At 37.5% G+C, this 20,906-nt stretch overlaps 2 protein-coding genes across 2 annotated transcripts; both read left to right on the top strand.

The window, feature by feature from the left end:
* The first annotated feature begins 1,404 nt into the window (after positions 1–1,404).
* LOC110304603 (olfactory receptor 1468-like) lies at positions 1,405–2,343 on the top strand. The gene has a single exon (XM_021176009.1). It carries the CDS (start codon positions 1,405–1,407, stop codon positions 2,341–2,343), a length of 939 nt encoding a protein of 312 aa, XP_021031668.1.
* Positions 2,344–11,016: 8,673 nt separating this feature from the next.
* Positions 11,017–11,955, top strand: LOC110304965 (olfactory receptor 1500-like). The gene has a single exon (XM_021176678.1). It carries the CDS (start codon positions 11,017–11,019, stop codon positions 11,953–11,955), a length of 939 nt encoding a protein of 312 aa, XP_021032337.1.
* Positions 11,956–20,906: the final 8,951 nt, after the last annotated feature.

The raw sequence follows: 20,906 nt of genomic DNA, 5'->3' as shown, positions 1-20,906 counted from the left end.
CATCTGCTTTAGACAGACTTGGGAGACTTATCTAAGAAAGCCAGAGATACTGAAGGATAAATGTCAATCCAGGAGAGTGGGAGCAAATGGAAGAAACTGTCAGGCAGATGGAATATCAGTTGTGAAAGGCAGAACACTGTAAAATATACCCTAAATCCAGCATAGCTGGATATATACAGCTGAATATAATACAGAGTATTTGTATGACTAAATGTGACTGCGGAGGAAGGGAAACTTAGGGACATCAGTGTGAAGTGTGTCCCTGAAAGAAATTTATATTTTATCATCCAAGCACTGATAATCCAACAAACAATTGGTTAGAAAAGAAAAATGATTTGATTTTTCACTTTACGTGTAAAGAGCAAAACAAAGCTCTTTTAAGAGCTTTGTGGGTTCAGAATCAGAGTAAATTGAGATGTGGATTCAATAGTTCAAGTGGGATAATAATTTCTTAGTAACAATTAGGATAACTAAAATATGAACTTCAGCATCTATAGTATTTAATTATGGAGTACAATAGTGAAAGAAATGAATGAATGAAATAAAACTGTCAGATTTCATCTTTGATCACAGATCACTATAGTATTTAATTATGGAGTACAATAGTGAAAGAAATGAATGAATGAAATAAAACTGTCAGATTTCATCTTTGATCACAGATTACTTTGAGTGATATGGAAGAGTGAAGAATGATGGGATAGCAGAGGAAGGATCTGAATATGGGAGTTTTGTGTGGAATCTGCTGTATTTACAAGGTCTGCAGCACATTCTAGGGAAAATTCATTCATCCTTAGAAATCAGAGTTCTGAGGATAAGGTAGAAAGAAATCCAACCTGAGTCTTAAGTTGTAATGTAAGCCATTACTGAAGTTCTCATTGCTTAAGATTTATAATAATAAAATAAGACAATCTTCAATAAGGCCTAAAGAACATTGAAATGCAAGAAATTTGCAGAAGTGAATCAAAACATAATCACTGAGGCCACATAACCAACTCAGAAATAAGAGAAAGCCAACATATTTTGTATCTCAGATAAGAGGAGAATTTAAAGGATAAAATATATATTTTTTTTGATTTTTCAAGACAGGGTTTCTCTGTATATCCCTGGCTGTCCTGGAACTCACTTTGTGGACCAGGCTTGCCTCGAACTCAGAAATCCACCTGACTCTGTCTCCCGAGTGCTGGGATTAAAGGCGTGCACCACCACGCCCGGCAAAGGATGAAATATTAAAACACATATAAGAAACCAAAGAATTCATTGTTATAGAAAGTCTAGCTATTGGGAATACAGAGATATGTGTTGAATATAAGATTATTGTAAAGCATTTGTCTTCCATATATGTTTATTTTAATTCTATATTCATAGGAAGCCTACTATTACCTTTATAGATACTACAGAAAGATCATGCATAGAAACAACAACCAGACTACCATCTCTCAGTTCCTCCTCCTGGGTCTGCCCATCCCCCACGAGTTCCAGCATCTGTTCTATGCCCTGTTCCTGGCCATGTACCTCACCACTGTCTTGGGGAACCTCGTAATCATCATCCTTATTCGACTGGACTCCCATCTCCACACACCCATGTACTTGTTTCTCAGTAACTTGTCCTTCACTGACCTCTGCTTTTCCTCTGTCACAATGCCCAAACTGCTGCAGAACATGCAGAGCCAAGTTCCTTCCATCCCCTATGCAGGCTGCCTGACACAAATGTACTTCTTTTTGTTTTTTGGAGATCTTGAGAGCTTCCTCCTTGTGGCCATGGCCTATGACCGCTATGTAGCCATCTGCTTCCCTCTTCATTACACCAGCATCATGAGCCCCAGGCTCTGTGTGAGTCTGGTGCTGCTGTCCTGGTTGCTGACCACATCCCATGCCATGTTGCACACTTTGCTCTTAACTAGGTTGTCTTTCTGTGAAAACAACGTGATCCCCCATTTTTTCTGTGATCTGTCTGCTCTCCTGAAGCTGTCCTGCTCTGATATTCACATTAATGAGTTGGTGATATTGATCATAGGAGGGCTTGTTGTTATTCTTCCATTTTCACTCATCACAGTGTCTTATGCACGCATCATCTCCTCCATTCTCAAGGTCCCTTCAACTCAAGGCATCCACAAGGTCTTCTCCACTTGTGGTTCTCATCTTTCTGTGGTGTCACTGTTCTATGGGACAATTATTGGCCTCTACTCATGTCCATCTGCTAATAAATCTACTCTAAAGGACACTGTCATGTCTATGATGTACACCGTGGTAACTCCCATTCTGAACCCCTTCATCTACAGCCTGAGGAACAGAGACATGAAGGGGGCCCTAAAAAGAGTGCTTCAAAAGAAAACTATCTTTTGACTATGATCACTACATTTCAGATGATTTTATGAAGTAATTGAGTAGTATACAATTACTAGACCCCAAGAGCAAATGCAGTTGCTGCTGTTCCTTCTACAAGTACTGCTGCTGCTGCCACTGCTGTTGCTGCCTCCCCTGCTCTTGTTTTTTTGCTGTTTGTTGCTTGCTGGTTGCTGGTTGCTGACTGGATATATACACATAAACCACACACATATATACATGTACAATAAACATGTAAATAGGCAAAATGTACAAAAAATGTTAGTAATAATATACAGATGATGTAACACACATATATACATATAAACAAACCACAAACATATACATGTGTACAATAAGCATATTCTAGAAAGAAGATCAAAATTGTCCCAGGGAACCCAATGACCCTAATCATCAAGATGTAATCTAAGGAAATCCAATCCCCCCTTTCCCTCTAGCCTTCTTTCTCTCCTACCTAGTGTTGTCTGGTTAGACATGAAAAAGGCAAAGATGGAATGAGTAAATATGAACTCATAATTAGTCAAAACTCTGCCCACAAGAACTCTTATGTTATACTTTTCTAAATGACGTTTCAATTCCATACATCATTAATATGTGTTCTGGGATCATATCATTGTGTTCTGAACTTTTTTTCTCCTATGTTTCACTTTTAAAATATGCTTCATGACCTGATTTCAATATTCACAACAGACAGAAATCTCATCATCCATGATATATAATAATGTCTCCCACATATAGCATCCTATAGAAAACTGCATACAAATTTATATCTAAATGCTCTCCTCATTCTAATTTGTTTTCATTGCTATGTAATATTTTCCAAGATGGCCTTGCCCTAAATAAACTTTTGTAAAACTGTCACTACAGCGTTGAGATTTTGTAGGAATTATCTTATGCCCAAGGGCTGTAATTTTGCTACACTATTGAGACATTGAGCTAGAGGTGAATAATTTAGATTTTTAAGGATTCTATTCCATGTTCATTTGTATTTTTAGATTTTGAACTCAAAAACTTTATAGATATGTATTTTTATTCTTCATATAAAGTCAAGTAGGGAAGGTAACCTTATTTGTTTTGCACCTGGAATGTGGAGCTCAACAACCTCCCATAACACACAGTTTAAAGATATGAACCCATGTTTGAGGAATAAATGTGATTATTATACAATTTCTCTTCATTTTCTCTCACTCCTGAAAGAAAATATCCATATTCTTTTTAAAATCTTAGCATCAGGATGGCATGGGCCTTCATTTATGTTGGATTTATTTCTTCTGCTACCTCTTCTTATGGCAACCAACCTACCCCATTTGATCACTTTATATCCCTTTGTTAGCCCTTACATATCCATTAGTATCCTATAGCTTCAGGACTCCCTGCTGCTGTTCTTAATTGTCCCAAAGATAACCCCAAGTGTGGTCCTGTGGCAACAAATCCAATATGAAGAACCTTGAACTCTTTATGTGCTTCCCAAGAGTGACCTTTGTCTTTTATTACATGTCTTGATTTATGATGTCACTTTCTATCTAGTTACCTGAGCAACCACATCTGATAAACTTCTTTTGGAAATTTGACTCAGACATGGCACATTATCATACCATCAGAAAAGTAACTAATATGTAAGTTGGTATCAGAGAGTAAGGTGTTGCTTTGAAGAACTGGACCATGTTTTTTTTTATTGATTGATCAGTTGGTTGGTTGGTGTGTTGGTTTATTTTGTTAATTTTTTTAGGAATGTGGAAGAGTTTGTAACTTTAGACTATGAAAGTGGCTGAATGTAAGTAGACCTTAAAAGGACCATTCAAGTAGGACCCTGGAAGACAATCATGCTGAGAGCAATGCAGATTATGAAGCAACAGCTCAATATATTTCAGACAGGAACAATATTAACAACTGGTCTAGGTGTAGATTGCATGGTGTTTTAGCAGAAAATCTGGCTGACTTTCACCCTTGTCCTGGTAACATGGCTGAGAGTAATATTTAAATTGATGGACTAATTTCTTTCATAGAGAAATTATCAATAATCCATAATTCTGAGTTGGTAGAATCATTATTATCTATAACACATATGTAGGATTTATATAAAAGGAGCGATTTGGGCAAAAAATAAAACAAAACAAAAATGCCCAGCTTGGAGTGAAAAGAACCCTTAAGAGGGCTGGAAAAGAAACCGTAGTTGTTAAACAGATTAGCACGGTTAAGAAGAGGCCTTCTCTGTACTGGAGCAATGTTAAGAGTAATCACATGGCAAGACCCATCCCACCTAAGTTTCCAATTTGTAAAAGAGCATATGGGTGATTCAAAAAGGCCAGGCTCCAAACCAAGCTTATAACTGTGGTTGGCAGATATGGATACACAGATATGGATATACTGTGCTTTTATTAGAGACATGGAAGACTTGAGAATGAAGGGTTCACAAAGTGTTCTTCCATGGTTTCAGGGAGCCACCAAAAACAGACAGCAAGTGAAGTGTATGTGCTGAGAGGACAAGAAACCATTGAATAAAGCTGTGAAATGGATTCCTGGGTTTTAGAAGAGAAGCCAATATGTTGAAGATGCCAGAACTATGAGACACTGGCCAAAAACAGCTCTACATAGTAATTAGAAATAGCCCAAGGAAGAGCTATATATTGCAAACATAAAAGCTGGAGACTAGAGCCATCTTAACCTTTTGATCATATAGTTCCAGAAGACAGAAATGGAGTTGTAGAATTTGGGTTTTGATCTTCTGGGATTGGGTCTTTTTTTAGGTCTAAAATTTATTATTTCCTTACTCCCCCCTTTAATGTTAATGAATATTCTATTACATTATACCTTAGGATTATATTATTTTAATTTTTAGCTTATAGAAGGATACAGTTGAGAGATTCCTTTGAGTCTCAGAAAATATTCTTGATTTTTAAATTGTATTGAGAGCATAAAAACCATTGGACTATTAAAGTTGAATTAAGTGTGCTGTGCTTTATGATATGGTCATGAGCCTATGGTGGAAGAGGAATTGAATGTGGTTTTTAATAGAAGAGCATACACCAGCAGCTTGACCACATATCTGAAAGCTCTAAAACAAAAAGAATCAAATACACCCAGGAGGAGTAGAAGGCAGGAAAGAATTAAACTCAAGGCTGAAATCAATCAAATGGAAACAAAAAGAACTATACCAAGAATAAACCAAATCAGGAGCTGGTTCTATGAGAAAATCAACCAAATAGATAAACCCTTAGTGAGATTAGCTCAGAAATGAAAAGGGAGACATAAAAACAGAAACTGAGGAAATCCAAAAAATCATCAAATCCTACTACAAAAGCCTATATTCAACAAAACTGAAAAACCTGGATGAAATTGACAATTTTGTAGACAGGTACCAGGTACCAAAGTTAAATTAGGATCAGATAAATGATATAAACAGTTCCATATCTCCTATAGAAATAGAAACAGTCATTAATATTCTTCCAACCAAAAATGCCCAGGACCAGGTGGGTTTAGTGCAGAGTGCTATCAGACCTTCAAAAAAGATCCAATACCAATACTCTTCAAATTACTCCACAAAATAAAAACAGAAGGAACTCTACACAATTCGTTCTAGGAAACCACAATTACTCTGATTCCTATACCACACAAAGACACATCAAAGAAACAAAACATCAGACCAATTTCCCTTATGTATATTGATGTGATAATATTCAATAAAATTCTAGTAAATCAAATCTAAGAACACATCATAACAATCATCCATGTTAAAAGTCTTGGAAAGATCAGAAATTCAAGGCCTGTACCTAGATATAGTAAAAGCAATCTACAGCAAACTGTTAGCCAATATCAAACTAAATGGAGAGAAATTTGAAGCAATTCCACTAAAATCGGGGACTGGAGAAGGCTGTACACTCTCTCCTTACCTATTCTATATACAACTAGAAGTCCTAGCAGAGCAATTAGACAACAAAAGGAGATCAAAGGGATACAAATTGGAAAGGAAGAAGTCAAAATATCACTTTTTGCAGATGATATGATAGTAATTTTATATAACCCCAAAAATTGCACCAGAGAATTTTTAAACCTGATAAACAACTTCAGCAAATTAGCTGGAAATAAAATTAACTCAAACAAATCAGTGGCCTTCCTCACACAAAAGATAAACAGGCTGAAAAAGAAATTAGGGAAACAACCCCCTTCACAATAATCACAAATACTATAAAATACCTTGGTTTGACTCTAACTAAGCAAGTGAAAGATCTATATGATAAAAATTCAATTCTCTGAAGAAAGTAATCCAAGAAGATCTCTGAAGATGGAAAGATCTCCCATGCTCATAGATTGGCAGGATTCATATTAAAAAGGGCTATCTCTCGGAAAGCATTCTACAGATTCAATGCAATCCCCATCAAAATTCCAACTGAATCCTTCACAGAGCAATTTGCAAATTCATCTGGAATAACAAAACACAGAATAGTGAAAACTATTCTCAACAATAAAAGAACTTTTGGTGGAATCACCATTCATGACCTCATGTGGTACTACAGAGCAATTTTAATAAAAACTGCATGGGATTGGTATAGTGACAGGCAGGTACATTAATGGAATAGAATTGAAGACCGAAAAATGAAGTTACACACCTATGGTCACTTGATCTTTGACAANGGAACTAAAACCATCTACTCAAAAAAAGACATAATTTTCAACAAATTGTGCTGGGTCAACTGGCGGGTAGCATGTAGAAGAATGCAAATCAATTGATTCTTATCTCCTTGTAGAAAGCTCAATTCCAAGTTGATCAAAGACCTCCACATAAAACCAGATACACTGAAACTAATAGAAAAGAAAGTTAGGAAGGACAAAATTTCCTGAAGAGAATACCAATAGCTTATGCTCTGAGATAAAGAATTTACAAATGGGATCTCATAAAATTACATAGCTTCTGTAAGGCAAAAGAAGCTATCAATAGGACCAAATTGCAACCATAAGATTGGGAAAGACCTTTACGAAACCTAAATCTGATAGAGGACTAATATCGAATATAAACAAAGAACTCAAGAAGTTAGACACCAGAGAACCAAATAACACTATTAAAATGGGATACAGAGCTAAACAAAGAATTTTCAACTAAGGACACTCAAATAGCTGAGAAGAACCTAAAGAAATGTTCAACATCCTTAGTCATCAGGGAAATGCAAATCAAAAGAACCCTGAGATTCCATCTCACACACAAGTCAGAATTGCTAAGATCAAAAACTCAGGTGACAGAAGTAGCTCATGAGGATGTGGAGAAAGAGGAACACCCCTCCTTTGATGGTGGGATTGAAATCTGGTACAAATACTCTGGAAAGCAGTTTGGCAGTTCTTCAGAAAATTGGACATAGTAGTACCTGAGAACCCCCAGCTATACCACTCCTGGGCATATACCCAGAAGATGCCCCAACATGTAATAAGGGCACGTGCTCTACCATGTTGATAGCAGCCATATTTATAAAAACCAGAAGCTGGAAAGAACCCAGATGTCCCTCAACAGAGGAATAGATACCAAAAATATGATACATATACACAATGGAGTACTACTTAGCTATTAAAATCAATGAATTTATGAAATTCTTAGGCAAATGGATGGAACTGGGGGATATCATCCTGAGTGAGGTAACCCAATCACAAATGAACACCTATGATATGAATTCACTGATACATGGATATTAGCCCAGAAGCTCAGAATACCCAGAACTGTAATTCACAAACCACATGAAACTCAAGAAGAAGGAATACCAAAGTGTAGATACTTCAATACTTTTTAGAAGGGGGAACAAAATACCCATGGAATGAGTTACAGAGATAAAGTGTGGAGCAGAGACTGAAGGAATGATCATGCAGAGCCTGCCCCACCTGGGGATCTGCCCCATATACAATCCCCAAACCCATACACTTTTGTGGCCACCAACAAGTGCTTCCTGAATGGAGACTGACCTGGCTGTCACCTGAGAGCCTCTCCCAGTGCCTGACAAATAGAAAATTGGATGCTCACAGCCATCCATTGGACAGAGCACAGGGTCCCCAATGAAGGAGCTAGAGAAATGACCCAATAAGCCGAATGGGTTTGCAGCCCCATAAGAGGAACAAGAATATGAACTAACCAGTACTCCCAGAGCTCCCAGGGATTAAACCACCAACAAAAGCGTACACATGGTGGGACTCATGGCTCCAGCTGCAAACATAGCAGAGGATGGCCTAGTCAGTCATCAATGGGAAGAGAGGCCCTTGATCCTGTGAAGGCTCTATTCCCTAGTGTAGGGGACTTCCAGGTCCAGGAAGCAGGAGTGGGTTGGTTGGTAAGCAGGGGGATAGGGTAGAGGGCATGGGGGAGGGAATGGGGATTTTCAGAGAGGAAACTAAGAAAGGGGATAATATTTGAAATGTAAATAAAGAAAAATATAATAAAATGTTAAAAAAGAATATGGTATATATTAAACTACTATATTTATAAGAAGGAAAACAAGAAGAAGAAATGAAAGAAAAGGCATGCTATACATGCCAAGAGAATTTAGAGAGTAACAAAAGAATGCTCTGAACAACTCCATTCTCACAAATTCATAATCTAGCTCAAAACAGCATTCACATTCCTTCACTGGTTTTTAAATAGATTTGCCTTAGTAAAGACTGTATTACACATAATTCCTGTCCATTTCATAAACAGGCGAAGGCTAAGTATGCATCCGATTTTCTCTCTATTTACACCTTCCCACTAAGTACATGAAGGAGTGATCAGTGACTATCATCTGCCCCCACCTCAGGGCTTTGACAAATTGGTCCTATATAGGTCTTGGGTAATTGCACAAGATCAGGGTTCCTCAGGGATGCAGAGCCCTTTGGGTCCATAAATGGCAAGAAGGGGACATGTAAGAAGATGTTGGCTGCAGAGGATGTTCTTTCCTGTTCTTATAATGAATAAAGGTGGCCAGAATCTGAAGCAGACACCATAATACACCTTCTACCATTCTAGATAAATTTTCAGGATGTATCTTTCTGTCCTCCAAACTACAGATCTTACATTTCCAGTTTTATGATAGCATCACTGGCAAATTTCAGGTATGACATAATTTTTTGCCACTTTTATACTTTGTAACACTTTGAAATATTTTAGAAATAATTTTTCCACAATTACATTAATAATAACTTTGTTAATTGAGGACTTTATTATATTTACTTACTGCTCATTTTTCCCATTTCAACCTGATAACAACTCTTCAGAGAAGGGGCAATGCTGACGTGCCTAGGCCTTCATTTAGTAAGACTTTAGTTTTGGTTGATTAGTAAACTTCAAAGAGAATTCTATAAAAAATGTTCAAAAATCTACAATTTCAAGTTCTGCATGTACTTGCTCATTACTTCAACCCATGGACAAGAATATTCATATCACCTGAGTGTCCATTTATAAAATTGAGTATCAGATTTAAAACCAGAATCAAAGTTTCCAGAGAGTTCCAGGTAAACAGATTGTATAATAAATGCTAGAACCATTTCCCTGGGACAGCCTCATCTACTATTCAGGTAGAAATTACGAGTTTTACAACTGAAGAGTTAAAGTCCATTAGTTCTGCAGCAGCAGCCATCAGAAGTGATCTTTGCTTTGTGATCTCTTTTTGTAAGCCTTCATAAAATATGGGACCCACTAACTCACAGAATACCAATAATTCTGAGAAGCTAGGTGCAGAATTTCCCTTATATTTCTGTAGTTTTCTTTTTTGTTTAATCTATTAACTGCTCACCATGAGGCTTGCCATATTATGAAATGTCAATTACTTCACTGTGATATGTTAATAACTAACTTAAATTTTAAAACGTAGTCAAATACCTTCATAAAAATACTTAGAACTATAATTTGACCAAAATTGCTTTTAAGACTTAAACCAGTTCCTATAAAAACTGTCTTGTTAGTTGTGGATATCTGAACATGAAACAAGGGAGGTATTAAAATTAACTGATACTTTATAAAATGTTCATTGTGTTTATTTTCCTACATCATTATCAGCAGAATCATATGAATATTTTCGATAAATACATGATTGCATCTCTGCAGCTAAACACAGAGTATAAAAATTTTATTTTAAAAGGCTAAGTTTAGTGACTTTATATTGTGAGGAATTTGAAGAAGGGTAACTTTATGGATTGAATATAAATTTTTCCTTAAATTTGAGTATATGTCTCAGGCAGGAAATTGTAATGGCAATACATTTTTCATACCAGAAGCAATTAAATGTGATAAGTCAAAACTAGAAAAGTAGAAAATGCTAAGGCAACATAAGTATAAAGACAACATATTTGAATGTAGAGTCTATAATTACTTTGATGACCATAAGTTTAGTTAATGTAGAGTATACAACGTATCTTGTATGTCACAATCCATGTCCTTTTTCATTGAAATGTGGATATGGATGTTGGGTGGAAGTATCAACAGACTGTACAAGATTTGGTTTGTATGTTATCATCTACCAAGGACAACTGAGGCAATAAATAGACCAAGTTTATTCAATGACATAGTGAGGCAAAGAATATAAAAACTAAAGAATGTGAACAATAAAGGAAAATTCTTTTTAATAAACAAGTGAGATAAAAGAGTGGAATTGATCGATGATCTCATACAGTCTCAACCACTGGGAGTTTAAGGAAATGTAATTTTTTTTAAAAGTCATTGGAAGCATGGCTGGAAAAAACCAAACTCTCATCTTGGAGTTCCTCCTCCTGGGTCTACCCATCTCGTCAGAGTATCATCTCCTGTTCTATGCCCTGCTCCTGGCCATGTACCTCACCACTCTCCTGGGAAACCTGTTAATCATTCTCCTTGTTCGACTGGACTCCCATCTCCACACACCCATGTACTTGTTTCTCAGCAACTTATCCTTCTCTGATCTCTGCTTTTCCTCTGTCACAATACCTAAATTGCTTCAGAACATGCAGAGCCAAGTTCCAACGATATCCTATGCAGGCTGCTTGACACAGTTGTACTTCTTTATGTTTTTTGGAGATATGGAGAGCTTCCTTCTTGTGGTCATGGCCTATGACCGCTATGTGGCCATCTGCTTTCCTTTGCATTATACCAGCATCATGAGCACAAAGTTTTGTGTTTTACTAGTGCTACTACTCTGGATGCTGACAATATCCCATGCCCTGCTGCATACCCTACTCATGGCTAGATTGTCTTTTTGTGAGAACAATGTCATTCTTCACTTTTTCTGTGACATTTCTGCTCTTCTGAAGTTGTCCTGCTCAGACACTTATGTTAATGAGTTGATGATATTTATCATGGGAGGGATCATCAGTATTATTCCATTTCTACTCATTGTTATGTCTTATGTAAGGATTTTTTTCTCCATTCTCAAGGTTCCATCTTCTCAGGACATCCACAAGGTCTTCTCCACCTGTGGTTCCCATCTGTCCGTGGTGACCTTGTTTTATGGGACAATTATTGGTCTCTACTTATGTCCATCAGGTAATAATTCTACTGTGAAGGAGATTTCCATGGCCATGATGTACACAGTGGTGACTCCCATGCTGAACCCCTTCATCTACAGCCTGAGGAATAGAGACATGAAGAGGGCCCTAATAAGAGTTATCTTCAGTAAGAAAATCTCTCTGTAATGGCAGTACTTTGGATTGTTATCTAATTTTATGTAATAAATGTATTGATATTTTATATCAGATATTGTCCCTCATCATAGTACTTACAAGGAAGTCTATGTTACATAATTGTTCAATACATGAACAAGAAGAGGATTGGTGCAGTAATCAAAGTAGGCATTACTGTCTTTGATATCTGTCTTCAACTTCTTCCTTAACTTGCATAAACAGTCCTATAAATGCACAGTGGATTAGATACTGTGTTACATGATCTCTGTTCCCTTATGTTACTACAAAATTTTATCATGTTAACCTGATTTTTGTATGCACATATGTATCAGTTGATTTAATTTAATTAATGGGTTTATGACACTGTATATTAATGAAACCTCTTCACTAGCCAGCTTCCTTCTAGTCTTTCCTACAGGTTCTCTCATATTGATTTTGACATTATATTTTTCTCTTAAGTCCCCATATACTTTCTGCCCATGTTATATTTTCTGGGTAGTCTTAATGCTGAACAAATTTGTTAGAATCATTTTTTACATTTGCAATTTGTATAATGCGTTTTAATTTGGAATTGATTAATAACTAGAGACCACTAAGACTACTCTAAGATTTAGGAAAGAAGAAAGATTTATGTGTATTCTTATTTTGCTTTGTAAAATGTACATTTCTAGTGGACAGCTTTTTTTCATACCCTTGTGACAGTCTCAAAGAGATAGAGAAGAGTCTGTTCCTTAGACTGAAGATCATGAAGTTAAATGACTTCTTGTCTCACAGGAAGGGGCAATGTGTGAATGTGTATGAAACCATAAAGCAATTCCACTTTTTTGTCTCATTGCTGTAGAAAGAATAGTTTTTTTCCCTTTAATATTTTTTTTAAACTTTTTTTTTATTTATTATATGTAAGTACAGTGTAGATGTCTTCAGACATTCCAGAAGAGGGAGTCAGATCTCGTTCCAGATGGTTGTGAGCCACCATGTGGTTGCTGGGATTTGAACTCCGGACCTTCGGAAGAGCAATCGGGTGCTCTTACCCACTGAGCCATCTCACCAGCCCTCCCTTTAATATTTTATGAGACTATTGCATGGAATAACTTTGGTCCATTCATTTCCTCAGTTGTCCTTGGTATTTGATGACACACAAATCCAGTTGTTTATAGTCTACTGTCTACTACCCTCTGCCACATCATCTTCATGTGAAGCCAGTCCTGCCTCTAAGGGCTTCTCACTGCCTGGGGTACATATCTGCTTGAGCATCTGTGTAATCATTAATAGAAATATGCACTCCTTGAGCTCATCTCTTCCCACACAGTCTTCTCTTCATACTTTATCCTGTTTCTTGAAATCTGATGTCATCTCCCACACACCGATCTACATAACTACTCTTCTGTAAACACACATCACAACACACACACACACACACACACACACACACACACACACCACACACACCACACACACACACACACCACACACACACACACATACCACACACACCACACACACACACACATACCACACACACCACACACACACACAAACACACACACACCACAACACATTTACAAAAGTGGATAATAGCTTATCATAGAACTTTGACTTTTACCTTTTTATTGATTTTTGTTTTATAATATTTAGTATTGTAGTTCTCATGTAGTTAATGTGCATGTAATTTATATGTATGTGTATGCATATACTTATACATATATGTAATTTATGTTATATACATATTATATATGACAGAGGCATCTAGGAAAGGCTATAGCAAGCAAGTAAATTTTCTGGATAAGGCTCACCATTTAGCATGGCTGCGATGGGTGTACTCTGAAGATGCACAGCCCTAGAGACTTTGTCCCAGGCTTGCTTTTTGCTGCTGATATGCCTTTCCTGCTACTATTACATAGCCCAATGATTCCTGGGCATCAGCCCACCCTTTAGGACAAATTTCCTGCTGATCAACATGAAGATGACCTTTCAAGAATTAACACTGTTTAGATGAATTAATGATGTTATAGATTCCTGATTTGATTTAAATAATTTTAGGAAGAATGTTTAAGGAGATGGTGTTAGTTTTTCCCCCCAAAGATGTAATGAAATGAGAATCAAGAATACAATGTCCCCTTCCTCATCAAATAGTAAGTAAAGACTGCATAATAAGTAATAAAATGAGCTTTTATAAATTGCACTAAAAATAGAAATAGGCATGAGACAGATGTGTGATCAAGGAAAAACATTCATTCTAGGTCAGGTCCAAGGATGAGGACTCAGGTGTGCACTATGATAAAGCAAGGGCATGTGAAACAGTTGCTTTGTCTATATAATGAGATTATAGAATGAAACACTGCTTTAAACTTACTATGGACATCCTTTTGTAACTCTCTTTTTGGGTAACATTTTATCTATGAGGTATTTTTTTTTTCTTACATAGAGAACTTTTTGTCTAAAAGCTACAAAAACCTTTGAGTAAAAATAAAAGTTCTGTGTAGCCCTTTTCTCCTTCATCCATGGTGCGTATGTCTCTGTGTATGCCTGACTCTCTCCCTCCCCACTCCCCCTCCCCTCTCCCTACCCCTGCATTTCTCTCTGGCTCAGGAAGAGTTTACAAACTCTGAGCCTTGTCCTTGGCCACTGAGATGCCTATGAGTTGAAGAATAAAGTGTCTGCTGTTTTTGTCTTCTATGAAATTTCAGTTGCCAAGGAAGACAGGATGACTTTTTTTTTTTGACAGATTGAGATGGCATGGTATATTCTTGTTTATCAAAATCCTTGTGTAGCATGGGGTTTTTAGTTGGTAAATAGTTACAATGTGGCAAAAGCATGGTACATACTGTATAATCTCAATTACCTAAGTATATGTATGCTTGCAGGATCTAGAGTGACACATTGGACTGAGATGCTTGTGACTGGTTGACTTTGTTTTTGCCTTCTTGTGTTTTGTTTTCTGTAATGCACATATTAAACAATTAATTAAAGCCTTTTAAAAATACCTTTAAAGAAAACAAACAAAAAGTAGAGTAAAGTGCCCAAATAACCCCAAAAGTTGCCTCTTTCCTGGTCCTCTGTCCCTGAGTTTTTCACCCCCTCACTCTCCACCTTTGAGAGGGTGCTCCCCCACCTGACCACCCACCCCTCCTTACCCACACCAGCATCCCTCTTCCCTAGGTATCAAGTTTCCACAAGATTGAGTGCATCTTCTCCCATTGCGACTGGACAAGGCAGTCCTCTGCTACATATGTTCCCAGGGGCATAGATCAGCCCATGTATGTTCCTTGGTTTTGGCTTAGTCTCTGGGAGCTCTGAGGGTCTGGATTAGTTGACACTGTTGTTCTTCTTATGGGGTTGCAATTCCCCCTCAGCTCCTTCAGTCCTTTCCCTAAATCTTCCATATGGGTTTCTGATATCAATTAAATGGTTGACTCAAAGTATCAAGCATGTGTCTCAGTCAGCTGCTGGTACAACCTCTCAGAGGAAAGTCATGCCATACTCCGGTCTGAAAGCACAATATGCCCTCATTAATAGTGTCAGGGTTTGGTGTGCATGTATGGGATGAATCCCAATTTTGGCTGGTCATTGCATGGCCTTTCTTTCAGTCTCTGCTCCATTTTTGTCCCTGCATTTCTTTTTGACAGGAATAAATATGGGTTATAAATTTTGAAGATGGGTAAGTGGTCCCTTGCCTCAACTGGGGGCCATGTTTACCTACTGGAGTTGGTCTTCAGGTTCCATCTCCTCATTTATGGGCATTTCAGCTAATCTCATCCCCATTGAATCCTGGTATCCTCTCAAATCTCAAACTCTAGGACTTTCTAGAGGTCCTCCCTGTGCCCTCCTGTCTCCCTCATACCTGAGTCTGGCCCCCTTTCCCCATCCTCCCTTCCCTCTTCCACCCTGGTTCCTCCCTCCCTCTGCATCTCATGAATATTTTGGTCCCTAGTCTAAGTGGGTTTGAGATATCCATACATGGGCCTTCTTTCTTGTTAATCTTCCTATGGTCTGTGAGTTGTTTCATGGATATTCTGAACTTTTTGGCTAATATCTATTTATCATGGAGTACATGTACTTTTGGGTCTGGGTTACCTCACTCGGGATGATATTTTCTAGTTCCATTTATTTGCCAAAAAAATTCATGATGTCCCTTGTTTTAATAGCTGAATAGTATTCCATTGTGTAAATGAACCCCATTTTCTGTATCCAATATTCAGCTGAGGGATAATTGGGTTATTTTCAGATTCTGGCTATTACAAACAAAGCTGCTATAAATATAGCAGATCATGTGTATTTGTTGTTGTATGGTGGACCATCTTTTGGGTATATGCCCAGGAGCAGAAAAGCTGGTTCTTGAGGTAGAACTATGTCTAGTTTTCTAAGGAACTGTCAGATTGATTTCCAGAGTGTACAGGACCTCTGTTATTTTTCCACATTCTTTCCAGCACGTGCAGTCACTTGAGTTTTTGATACCATTCTGAATGGTATAAGGTGGAATGTCAGGGTCATTTTGATTTGCATTTTCCTGATGACTAAGGAGGTTGAACATTTTTAAAGTGCTTCTCAGCCATTCAAGATCCCTCTGTTGAGATTTCTCTATTTAGTTCTGTACCATATTTTTAAATTAGGTTATTTTTTGGGAATCTAACTTCTTGAGTTCTTTGGCTATTAGCCCTCAATCGAATAAAGGGTTAGTGAATATCTTCACCCAATATCTAGGTTGCCATTCTTTTCTATTGACAGCTTCCTTTGCCTTACAGAAACTTTTCAGTTTTATAAGGTCTCATAACTTAGAGCCTGAGTCATTGATGTTGTATTCAGGAAAATTTTCCCTGTGCTAATGCATTCAGGGCTCTTTCCCATTTTCTCTTCTATTTGATTCAGTGTATCAGGTTTTAGGTGGAGGTCTTTGATTCATTTGGTTTTTCAACTTTGTAGAGGGTGGTAGATATGGATCAGTTTGTACTCTTCTATATGCAGACCACCAGTTAGACCAGCACCATTTATTGAAGATGCTTTCTTTTTCCTACTGTATGGTTTTGGCTTCTTTGTCAAAGGTCAAATGTCCATAGGTCTGTGGGTATATTTGTGTGTCTTCAATTCTATTTCATTGGTAAACCTGTCTGTCTCTATACAAATACCATGCAGTTTTTATTACTAATGCTGTGCTATGTGACTATCACTTAGTTGGGGTCCTGGTTAAGAACCCAAAAGCAGGCAAAGAAACAAGGAGAGAGTTAGCTCTACTGCTGCTGGTCTCAAATTCTGAGATTTTACATCTTACATCTTCTCCAGTACTACTTGCATGCCGATGTTTATTGATGCTCTACTTGCTATTAAAAGGAAGTTTATTCATCTTAGATAAATATCATTAATGAAGTAAAAATATGTACCTATGTGCATGGAATTAACTCAGGTACAAAAGTTGTGTTGTACATGTATCTGTGGAGCCAACTACCTGGTGGTGGCAAAGTTCTGGAGCTTGGAAAAGAACCTATGACACCTAATAATTTCACCTAAGTAGCATAATTCAAACCATTAATATGAAAGAGCCTTTTATTTTCATTCTGAGTGTATAAGACTTTGTACCTTTATGCATGTAAATAGTGCAACACATGTATTACTAGTGCCTACAGAGATCAAAAGAGGGTGTTGGATTTCCCAGAATTGCGGTTATAAATGTTTATGAGCTGTCCTATTAGTGATCTAAAATGACTCTGGACTAACAAGTACTCTTAAGCACTGAAACATCTCTCTAACCCCATTAATAATCTTTACATATTTGTATTCATGAGTGACTGTATGTAAAAGAAAAGAATAAAAATGGCTCATGAGAAGGGGAAAATAGAGACCTTTGGGAGACATGTACAAGGGTAACAGAATACATGTAATTTGAAAGTGTAAGCGTGAATACCTAATTCCAGCAGGTTTAATGAAGAAATGGGGAGCAGATCATTGGGATGAAAAGGGCATAGAGTAGATGGTTAACAAACTAAGTAGAAATAAAAATGTCCTAAAGAATTGAACTCCCTTGTAGGCTAATATAAATAAGAATAATTTTTCATTTAAATTTAGCTAAAAATTAAAATGACAAAATCTCCTTTCAATGCATAATTATCATATGACTAGGTACATACATACAATCATTCAAACAAATGGTTGTATATTAATATTCACAGAAATGCTACTTATCTTTGTCTCTAAGTAGAAAGAACCAACAACGAATCACTATGTAAATAACCACAGCACATCTGTACAATGACATATTATTTAAGAATAAAAAGTCAATCATTGTCACAAGAACTATACAGGCATATCCTGACAACATGCTAAAAGGAAGAAGCTAACCATGAAGTGAAGTGGAAATTTCTGTTTCTTTGGACACTCGATTGTGTTATTTGATATTTTTCTGAAATCTGTCTTTAGAGAGTTTTTGCTGAAGCAGACATGTGGGAGAATGCTGTACTGGGAACAGACATGTGTTTTTTTTCTTTCCTTGAAACAGCCTGAGAAAAGGCTTATGATATTTTGTTAGAGTAGGCACTTGAGAGAACACATGTTTGGAAAGAATATAAATTTAACCCAACATGCAGTGGACACTGCTGTATTGTATTGCTATCCCATATCATTGTTTGCTGGTCATCATTGGAATTTGCTGATGCTGATCTTCACTAAAGTCATTGTGGTACTGGCATGTTGTACCATTCTTTGCTTGGTATCCTTTGCCATGACTTTATAGAGAGAAATGCACCAAGAAAATACATATGTTGTTCTGATGGCTTTTTTGTGGCTTCTGTAGACTCAGGAAATTGGCAGAGCCTTGAGGTTTCTCTCTGGATCAACCGCTGTTGCTGATTTGTGAATGACATTTGTAAATAAATTGACCTGACACTGCTGATTGGTGTGTGCTGATACCCTGACAAGCCAGATTGTATTTGCTCCAAATAACTATTTATAAACAGGTCCACATCCTCCTTTGCTCTATTCATCTTTCCTTTCCACTGGTGGATGGTGGGCTAGAGGGAATGTTAAAACATTTGAGAACCCTTATCCTTAACAATATTACATCAGATAGAGGGCTAATATCCAATATATACAAAGAACTCAAGAAGTCAGACTCCTGAGAACCAAATGACCCTATTAAGAATGGGGGTACAGACCTAAACAAAGAATTTTCAACTGAGGAATTTTGAATGGCTGAGAAGCAACTAAAGAAATGCTGAACATCCTTATTCATCAAAATGCAAATCAAAAGAACCTTGAGATTCCACATCACACCAAAATGACTAAGATCAAAAACTCAGGTGACAGCAGATGCTGGCGAGGATGTGGAGAAAGAGGAACACTCTTCCATTGCTAGTGGGATTGCAAGTTGGTATAACCAGTCTGAAAATCAGTCTGGAGGTTCCTCAGAAAATTGGACATAGTACTACCTGAGGACCCAGCTATACCACCCCTGGGCATATAGCCTAAAGATGTTCCAACATAATATAAGGACACATGCTTCACTATGTTTATAGAAGCCTTATTTATAATAGCCAGAAGTGGAAAGAACCCAGATGTCCTTCGACAGAGGAATGGATGCAGAAAATGTGGTATATTTATACAATGGAGTACTACTCAGCTATTAAAAACAATGAATTCATGAAATTTGTAGGCAGATGGATGGAACTAGAAAATATCATTCTGAATGAGGAAACTCAGTCCACAAAATAACACACATGGTTTGCACTCACTGTTAAGTGAATATTAGCCCAAAAGTTCAGAATACCCAAGATACAATTCACAGACCACAGGAAGCTCAAGAAGAAGGAAGACCTAAGTGTGGATGCTTCAGTCTTTCTTAGAAGGGGTAACAAAATATTCACAGGAGGAAATATGGAAACAAAGTGTGGAGCAAAGACTGAAGGAAAGGCTATCCAGAGACTGCACTAGCTGGGGATCCATCCCATATACAGACACCAAATCTAGACACTATTGTGGATGCCAAGAAGTGCTTGCTGAAAGGAGCCTGATATGGCTGTCTCCTGAGAGGCTGTGCCAGAGCCTGACAAATACAGGTGCTGATCCTTGAACATTAGACTGAGCACAGAGGCTCCATTGGAGGATTTAGGGAAAGGACTGAAGGAGATGAATGGGTTTGTAACCCTATAGGAAGAACAACAATATCAACCAACCAGATCTCACAGAGCTTCCAGTGACTAAACTACCAACCAAAGAGTACACATGGAGGGACCCATGGCTTCAGTTGCATATGTAGCAGAGGTAGGCCTTGTTGGGCATCAGTGGGAGGAGAGGCCCTTGGTCCCATAAAGGCTCAATGCCCCAGTGTACAAGAATGCCAGGGCAGGGTGACAGGTATAGGTGGATGGGGGAGCACCCTCATAGATGCAGGGGGAGTGGGATGGGATATGGGGTTTCCAAAGGGAAACTGGGAAAGAGGATAACATATAAAATGTAAATAAGTAAAATATCCAATAAAAAAAGAGGAAAAAAAAAACAGAAACCAAAACAAACATAACAAAATTTAAAAAAGAAAAGTATAAGCCTATAATGAAGAGTTTATATCCAAATGAAATGCCAAGAATAGGAAAAGCTGTAAGAGCATAAATTAGAGTGGAATTGCCTATGGATAGTTGGAGGCAACAGTTTGTGTGAATGTACACAGAAATCCTTTGGGAGATTATGGGTTTGAAACTGCAATGCAAATGCTTTGAATGCTCCACCATGTTCAGTGCAGCCTTATTTATAATAGCCAGGAGCTAGAAAGAACCCAGATGTCCTTCAATGGAGAAATGGATACAGAAAATGTGGTATATTTACATGTGGAATACTACTTAGCTATTAAAAAATGATGAATTCATGAAATTCTTAGGCAAATGGATAGAACTAGAAAATATCATCCTGAGTGAGGTAACCCAATCACAAAAGAAAACACAAGGTATGCACTCACTGATGAGTGAATGTTAGCCCAAAACCTC

Source organism: Mus caroli, chromosome 11 (genome assembly GCF_900094665.2).
Source record: "Mus caroli chromosome 11, CAROLI_EIJ_v1.1, whole genome shotgun sequence".
Taxonomy (NCBI): domain Eukaryota; kingdom Metazoa; phylum Chordata; class Mammalia; order Rodentia; family Muridae; genus Mus; species Mus caroli.
This window is presented reverse-complemented; position numbering and strand designations above follow the sequence as displayed.

Coding starts and splice junctions, on each gene's coding strand:
- LOC110304603 (XM_021176009.1), top strand. CDS start 1,405: ATGCATAGAAACAACAACCAGACTACCATCTCTCAGTTCCTCCTCCTG.
- LOC110304965 (XM_021176678.1), top strand. CDS start 11,017: ATGGCTGGAAAAAACCAAACTCTCATCTTGGAGTTCCTCCTCCTGGGT.